Source organism: Seriola dumerili, unplaced genomic scaffold (assembly GCF_002260705.1).
Source record: "Seriola dumerili isolate Sdu_G_001 unplaced genomic scaffold, Sdu_1.0 BDQW01000169.1, whole genome shotgun sequence".
Lineage (NCBI taxonomy): Eukaryota > Metazoa > Chordata > Actinopteri > Carangiformes > Carangidae > Seriola > Seriola dumerili.
The window spans coordinates 3,494,265-3,503,166 of NW_019174424.1; the positions used below are offsets into that span (position 1 = coordinate 3,494,265).

At 39.3% G+C, this 8,902-nt stretch overlaps 2 protein-coding genes across 2 annotated transcripts; one reads left to right on the forward strand and one right to left on the reverse strand.

Moving 5' to 3' along the window:
- Nucleotides 1-685: 685 nt before the first annotated feature.
- Nucleotides 686-2,024, forward strand: LOC111227188 (dexamethasone-induced Ras-related protein 1-like). Its single transcript, XM_022752614.1, has 2 exons — nt 686-1,041; nt 1,161-2,024. The coding sequence occupies exons 1-2, from the start codon at nt 771-773 to the stop codon at nt 1,682-1,684; spliced, it is 795 nt and encodes a 264-aa protein (XP_022608335.1). The 5' UTR covers nt 686-770; the 3' UTR covers nt 1,685-2,024.
- Nucleotides 2,025-2,586: 562 nt separating this feature from the next.
- On the reverse strand, nt 2,587-3,400 carry med9 (mediator complex subunit 9). The gene is made up of 2 exons (XM_022752664.1): nt 3,306-3,400; nt 2,587-3,095 (listed from the first exon to the last, which is right to left on the reverse strand). Exons 1-2 carry the CDS (start codon nt 3,383-3,385, stop codon nt 2,876-2,878), a joined length of 300 nt encoding a protein of 99 aa, XP_022608385.1. The 5' UTR covers nt 3,386-3,400; the 3' UTR covers nt 2,587-2,875.
- Nucleotides 3,401-8,902: the final 5,502 nt, after the last annotated feature.

The window sequence follows — 8,902 nt, forward strand, 5'->3', positions numbered from 1 at the left end:
TAGACTGACACATTAATGCAGTTTGGAAAACATACTGGCGCTGTGAGGTTTCTGGGAGGAAAACACGCTTTTCCCCCTCCAACATGCCTGATATGCTTGTGTGTGCAGCTGCGCCCCCTTCCGTTCTCCTCACATATTCCAGCTGCTTTCTCCTGAAGGAAAAAGTCTGTTTACTTATTACTGATGACTGGGGAAGCTTGTGTTCGTGAGCAATTTGACTGTTGCCTGAGCTGGTTGTAGATCTGCTTCTACAGCGGCAAAAAAAAGACCCTTAAGAGGTTAATGTGAGATGCATGCATGATTTTGTCTAATGCCATTAAAACTACAACACTACAAGCAAATGTGTGCATACTGATATAATCTCTCACCAGTTTGATTTGAGATTTTAACATTTTTAAATGATATTATCTCAATTTTATAGGCTGTTATTCTGTAAATATGATGCTGAAAATGATCAAACAATGAAGCACAATATTTGAAAACAAGCCTGTATCTTTCCCCTTTTTCTGTTCATGAGGGGTGGGCAAGGCTGACGCACACAAACAGCCATAGTAACATTATGATTTCGGGTCTTGCTCCAGCTCCCCAAGCTGGGGATTGACGCATGACGCATTGGGGAGGCGCGGCAAACTGCCCCTATAAATTGCCAGCCTGCTCTCCTCCAGCTCCATAGAGAGGTAGCGAGGTCAGACCCCTCACATCCCTGAGAGGATTTAAAAACCATCTCTTGCCCACAGCACCGTCCACCGCCGCGTGCAACCGCTGCAAGCATGATTAAGAAAATGTCACCAGCTGAGAATGATTTCGACATACCGGCCAAGAACTGCCACAGGATGGTGATCCTGGGCTCCACGAAAGTTGGGAAGACAGCCATCATCTCTCGGTTTCTGAACGAGAGGTTTGATGATCAGTACACGCCGACTATTGAGGACTTTCATAGAAAATTCTACAGCATCAGGGGAGACGTTTACCAGCTGGACATTTTGGACACATCTGGAAATCACCCCTTCCCTGCAATGAGGAGGCTTTCAATTCTTACTGGTGAGTTGAGCCTTCAAAGCCACTTCAATCCTGCACCACGCTGCTCTCTACGGAGTTCATAGGTTGCTATTAAAATGTTATTGCTTTGCATTAAATGTTTCTTCTCTTGTGTCTTACAGGTGATGTGTTTATTCTGGTCTTCAGTCTGGACAACAGAGACTCCTTCCAGGAGGTGCAGCGCCTGAAGCGCCAGATTTATGAGACCAAGTCCTGCCTACGAAACAAAACCAAGGAGAACGTGGACGTCCCGCTGGTCATCTGCGGCAACAAGTGTGACAGGGACTTCTACCGTGAGGTGCAGGAGGACGAGATCGAGCAGTTAGTCGGCGGGGAAGAGCACTGCGCCTACTTTGAAATCTCAGCAAAGAAGAACACCAACGTAGACCAGATGTTTCAGACTCTCTTTACTTTGGCCAAATTGCCCAACGAAATGAGTCCCGACCAGCATTGCAAAGTTTCTCTGCAGTACTGCGAGGTTCTCCACAGAAAGTCCTTCAGAAACAAGAAGTGCAAAGACGGGAACGCATATGGGATTGTGGCGCCGTTTGCACGGAGGCCCAGCGTGCACAGTGACTTGATGTACATAAAGGAGAAAGCTGTGGGAGGCAGCCAGGCCAAAGAGAAAGGCTGCGTCATATGCTGACAGCTCTTTTTTTTTTTTGCCAGCGTGCAAGAGACTTTCTGAGAGACTTTCCAGAGTTGAAAGAGAAGCCAGCCGTCCTGCATACAGGACCCACACGCCCATCAACAGTAGATTACAGCGACACATTGTGATTCAAACTGGGCTGAGACTCAACGGACAAGTGATGTAGTCATACAGTAGATGGTCTGAAAATGCTGTAAAATCTGCCTCTACATTAGCTTACCAAGAGCAGCACTTGAGAAAAAATGTTTACATTTTTGCTATTTTTTTTCAAACTTGATGGAACTTGAATGTTTGTTGCATTACGAACAAATTTTATTCTAAATGTGTATTTATTAAGTCTGTCAACTTTTGCATAAAAGAGAAAATAAAAACACTTGTTACTTTCATAATCTGCCTTCCTCTTCTCTTTCCTTTTAAGCAAAACAATGAAGTTACATGAAACCCTCCACAGGCTAAAATATACACTTTTCTGCAGATTTCATTAAGCAGTTTCCCTCTACTAGAATATGGCCTCCTTTTTATAAATGCATCACATTCTGCCTCATCCCATCATCATATACATAAGCAACTATTATAAGTGGAACATAATGAACTGAGTCCATTAGAGACCCTGAACATACACTGATTCAAGCACTTTCACTCAGATTTAATTGTTCATAATTTCTGCCTCCCTGCTCCCAACTGTTAAATGTGGATACATTTACTCTAGTAATGAATCATTGGATTCTTAATAAACCTATGGTGCTCTTTAGGTCTAAATCAACAAAGAATTAATTATGGCTGTGAATACTGATAGCTTAATTGTGTCACAGACATGCTTAATTAAAAGTGAAGGCCATAGGCTTAAATGAGTGTGTATGACAGCTTAGTCAAAAAGACTTTAAGACGAAGAGTTCTTAATCAACTCATTTTATTACAAAGTAGGAGTGTTACAAGACAAGAGCATGACACTGAAAAATTACATTGAATACAAATACCACATTGCATTTTCGCAATGCAAAAAAAATAAGGACAGAAAAAGGGCATTGTCTGACGTTCAAAAACATCGTTCACTGCAATGAACTGAGAGAAATTCAGTCCTTGTTCATTTAAACATCCACCTAGTCTTCTGCACTCTCACCTTTATCTGTCCCATGGGTGAGGATGTAGCTAAACAAAGTCCTTCCTGTAGTAATCCAGTTTTCAGTCTCACGATGCTTTCGGCACGTCAAACATGCACAGACTTTTGTATTTCTGCAGCAGCTGGTTCTTGGTGCGGACCTGCTCCCGCAGCGTGGCCAGCTGCTGCTGCTGCTCCACCGGACTGCTGTCTATCCCGGGCATGTTGGAGATCTGCTCCCGAGCCTCCTGGATCTTAGCCTTCAGTTTAGCCAGTTCTTGGTGGACATCTTGGCTGTCCTTGTCCATGCTTGTAAATAAAGACAACGGTGATTTAAAGAGAACATGTTATATTTGTATATTGTTGCTTCAAGTGGTTCTAAATGTAATAGCTAACGTTAGCTTTAGCTAACATAACAAGTTCACCAAATCCACCAAAGCGACTGAACGAAGACACGAAAACAAGAAGCCACAGAGCAGCGAAGAAACATGTAATATTAACACACGTCAGTCATCTCACCATTTGATAATATCATGAACCAAAGGCAGCAAAGAGCAATCCTCGCTCTCTTTCTCTAGCTTCGGCTGAGCCACCGCCATCACGATCCTGCTCGGCGGCGCAGATAGTTTACGTCATACATCACAAGATGACGACACTACACAGGAAACGTCCATGCGTAAATAAATTGATAGTTAAATTGTTTTATGACTTGAGGACTACATAAAAAGGTGATTACATTTTATCTTATATTTTATCTTTCTATTTGTAATACAAAATAATTGTTGACTTCAAATGGCACTACTTCAAATATCAATTTGCTCGATCAGTTGCATGACCATATGCTGTAGCCTATATAAAAGTGTATAACAAACATTTGACAAAGGGAATGACCCCAAGTTTTTATAAACATTCATAAATATTTAGAAAATTAAGCAAATTAACCCGCTAAATATTATGTATATTAAAAATCTTGGCTATTTTGTGTGCTGAGTTATTAAAAGTAATTAGGAGACTGAAGTGCTGGGTTCTTTATTTTATTTTTTTTCTATTTTATCTGTGCCCAAAATAACAGGTTTTAACTATTATTTCACTTCTTTTACAAAAAACAACAACAACAACAACAATAACAACAACAACAAAAAACCAATGATAGGTGGTAGAATGTCAGTATTGCCAAAAGTTTTAATGTCTACTATACTTGCTTCACTTTGGCAAATTATAGGATTCATAACTCATTTAATCACAAAAATTAATTCAGTTTTTTAAATCAATTAATAATTTTTTCAGGGTACCCCAGTTGAAGAGGTTTTAGATATCCTGCCATTTATGTGAGACTGATCCCTCAATGGATTCTCTTTTGAATTAAACTCCTGATAACCTATATTTCCCTAGAATTAGGCCACAGGCAATCTACTGATACACAGAACAAACAAACCTGACCTGTGAGGCGTTGGGAAAAATGCATCCCACTACTTAGCAACCTTAAGCATCTATACCTCAGTTCAGCCTCCTATGTCTACTCGTGTGAGACAACAAGTGCATGCATGCAGAGCAACACTTGGATGCTGTGTAAATATTAGTGGGCATGATGACACAAATATTGTCTAATGGACCGCAATGAGTTACACTAAATGTCTAGTCTATAGATCAGTAATGAGCTGTAATCAGGTCATGCATTTTTATCTGGGTATCCCTCTTCCTTCTCTGCACACATGGCTACTTCATGTTGAAATTAGATTAATGATACAGGATAAAAGCTATGGCTAAGCATCACCACAGCTTCCTGTATACTGTATTTCTGAGCAACAGCCTATTTCCTCTGGTAACATGCACAAATGCATTAGCCTATCTTTCTTTGGGCATCAATATAATGCCAATAAGAAAAGTAAATATAAACCTTTCCTGGTCCATCTTTTCATTGACCCATTATCCTGTGATATTAGGCCTCATCCACAGGTCTTCATCTTCTTAATGCCAGTCATAACCACATGTAGTTAATTAATCTGTATTAATGGTGATGGTTGTTGAAATGCCATATCTCTTGAACTAAACCTCATTGACCTATATTTCACAGCAATATGATGTCATCAAATGATTGATTCAGCAGTTAATCCCCTCTGCTTCCCACACACACACGTTACCCACACCTGGTAAATACTATAGGGACAATTTCTCATTAGACACCGCAGCAGAGACACCACAGCCGTGACACAGCCAGCGAGGACCTAATTAAGAATGACTTTTAATGAGACTCAAGCGCACATTTAGATGTGAGATTTGGTGAACATTTTCTTTAGTTACACCTTCAGCTGAGTGGTAGTGAGATTGATCTTACCAGACACTTAATAATCATTCAGTCCTCACGTTGAACTTTACAGCGTTAGTATATGTGACCCAGATCTGAGTTTGTGAGGCATTATGCAGCCAAGTGTTTTACCATTTGGGTTGTGAGGAAAGCTCTGACACCTCACATTTATGAGTTCTGAAAAGTGGGTCATTTCATGACCTAACAATCTCATCCCACACAAACAGCTGAACATATTTGACTGGAATAACATGCACATTGTTACTGTAATTGAACAGATATTAGAACATAACAGCTGTGTCACAGAGTAAAATGACGCATGTGGCAGTAGTCAAGGTGGTAAAATGTCCTGTTCAGGTAAGATAAGTATCAGATTAGTATGTGCACATGAGAGTTTGTTTCATTCTACATTTTTCATTGTGCCTTTTGTTTCCGCCTGATGCATTGAAAGTTGCTCTGACCCATTTCCACCTGGGGAACTGGCCACAAGACAGGAAGAAGCTTGTTAAATCCCTGTCATGTTGGCAGAATCACTGATATCTCTTTGACTGATTTGCTTTGTGTTGTTCCTTTAACCCTTTGAAAGAAAAGGTTATTGGCCAGAAAAGTATTTCACAAATACAATTAAGACACACTAACAAAAACTTATTATCTTATTGTTCAGATAGAAATGTAAATATGATGCTGTTAATCTTGTTGAGTATCCACATTAATATCTTATATCAGGATTACAGGTAATGGTAATATTGAGGTTTTATTGTTAGAGCCATGTAGTACATGCCATTTAGTCCTTTAGTAATATATGAAAGTGGATTTAACTTTAATTTTTTGTTTAATATCTCCCTGTTGCAATGGGTTTCCAAACAAAAAAACTTTGCTGAAGTCATATTCAAGTCTAAAATATATGGATATAGCTTGGATGTTTTGTTTTCATAGTTATCTCTGTATTAAATAATGATAAAAAAAACTTTTGTTGACCTTTTTCAAAGGTCACATCAAAATAATCTTATGCAGCAGTAAAATCTGTGAGAAAGGTCAAAGGTCCAGTGGTTTGTATAAATGCTGGCTCCTGACAGAATTTCCCATGTATGAATTTCAGAGGTGAAATACTAGCTCTTTTTGGAAACAATCTCAGCTGCAGCTCAAACTGAACTTGTGCTTTATGACAAACGAGGGAGTTTTGGATAGCTTTTGGACTTGGATGACTTTAGGACACTTTCACTTGAACTCCTCCATAGCACTCCCAAAGTGGCTGGCCTCATCCCACCCAGCCTCTGTGATGACGTGAAAGGGCTGCTGACAGCTTCCAGCAGATGTGTCACCTCCCAGCATCTCTGGCACAGAGCTGGCAGGATGCAGATGTCCCAGATGTGGTCTAATCTTAGCATGCGTCTCCATAAGAAAGATTATTAAACACAGTCATGGAAATTGCATGTCATTAAAATGGAGATTTTTCAACAATAGTCTATAGTTTATTCAATCTAATAAATACTGTGAATTAAGGTCAGCTAGACTGTCTGTGCAAAAGAAAAGGGAATATTTTACAATCATGTGCCCAGAGATTCTTGGAAAGAAACTTTCATCAACTGTGTTCATGAGTACCAATGAGAAAAGTAGCCAGTCAGCTGCTGATCACAATTTATTGCAAAGTCACATGGATAATTGGAGTCATTCGGTTATGAAATCCTTCATGTGGGGAAAATGGAGAGTCATAGCACATAGCAGGGTCTACTGGTCCTGGACAGTCAACCTCTATAGGCAGTGCTTATACTTGACCTGCACTTTGCACTGATTGTAACTAACATCCTCCTCCTTGAACTTTTCACTATGTATTTGTTCAGTTGAGGCTCTGTTTTACACTTGTGCAGCAACTTTCTGCCCCGCCCCCCCCCAAACAAAACAAAACAAAACAAAAAAACATTAGATACATTATACATTAATAGAATAATTCACTGCAAAACTGAATTATTACATGCAATTCATGTTACTCTAGAATGTAAGAGTATTAACATAGAACTAGCTCATACTCATCAGTGTCTGTTAGGGCAATTTCCTTGAAGGCTGAGGCTCAGTTCCATGGAACCCTGATAATCTCGTTTTTAGCAGGCCTCTGTGGTGCCATAATTGTATTACAGCTCGTGTTATTCCTGCAAAGGAGCCGTGCATGCTTTGAACAAACAGTGTAGTTACTGCTTGTTCAGATCATTCAATTAAGCACTGCAGGCAAAAGGCTATGACAGCACTTAATTTGTTTACGTGAATGTGTGTGTGCTTGCATTTGAAAAGAAGAAATTCCATTCCAGATGAGAGACAATGATATGATTATTAAATGCCATAAATCTTTGAGCAATAAAACAGTAGTAGTCCTCTAATGTGACATTTATCATTTAGTGCTGTGATAATATTAATTTTAATTCTAAATACTCTGGACAGCTTAGAAATAATTTATAAAAGTAAGTCACTTTGATAAGATATCCATGAATAATACAACTGTCAGCTGATTCTGTGGAAATTGACAATGAAGTGCGAACATGCTGATCCCTCGCTGGGAGCATCTTGTTTGTGAGATCTCCACCAACATGCTGAGAGCTTGTCCTTATAACCTCCCCAACTGTCTAAGAGAAGAACAGCTGAAGATTTTTTTTCTTCCATTCAGTCCATAATAAACAGAATCATCTGAGACACATTAATTCTAATGTTAGAGAGCAGCTGACTGAAAACAGACACGCTGTGTCTCTCTGCATTGCAAGGACAGGTGACTCTTACTGATTAAGGGTCTTGTCCTTTCTAGCAAAAGTTGAAAGTGTGTTATGGTAAAAGAAATTATGGAGATGCATCATGTTTTCCAACGATCACTTTCTAACTCATTACCTTATTTTACTTTACTGTTAATATAGCACACTTATTATAACATCAGTGCAAACACATTGAACACATCAACTAAATACTAGAAGCAAAACGAGATTAAACAAATATTCTTCATCTGTTATTCATGAATTTCCCCTAGGGGATCTATCTATCTATCTATCTATCTATCTATCTATCTATCTATCTATCTATCTATCTATCTATTATTACAACTAGAAGGTTTCCTAAAGGTTTCCTCCTGGAAGATCAAAAATGTAAACTGTCCAGATAAGCACACCTACACTGCCCTCAAGTGAAAAATCAGGGAAGTAACACTTTATATTGATTCCACAAACAAGGCCAAATATCCTTTTTCTTCTCTCTTTTTTGAAAGTATATCCTGAAAGCAAAACTAGGGCTGTAAATCATGCTAGGAAGACCTAAATACCTGGAAATCAGCCTGGGAATCAGAAGAAAATAAAGAATAAACTCAGGCCAGGCTTGGCTTGCTCTGGGTAATCCTCCTCTCAGGTGCAGATTTAATCCATTACAACATCTCCACCACTTTCCCCACTACCAGCCAAATATGAGATGTTTTATACTAATCTGGCCTGTTACCACTTGTTCCAAAGCCAAACCTCACCAATTTGAATCATTTGACATTCCCACTTGAATTTTAGTCCATTGACCATAATACAAATTAGACGAGAGTGAGTAATTTTACACATCAGTGCATCCTCATTGGAGAAGGGTTTACTACTGTTCTTTCCAACACACCATTTACTGTGCGAAAGACTGTACAGCAGCTATGTGCCACAATGCGATCGTGTTTTGCACTCCAGTGTGACCCTATCTTGCAGAAAACATAGAGGAACTGTCCTGTTTTTCAAGTGCAAGTTACAAAACTCAATTACTGATGAGAGTTCAGCTCAAAATATTAAGGGCTTTTTTTTTTGGTCTGTAT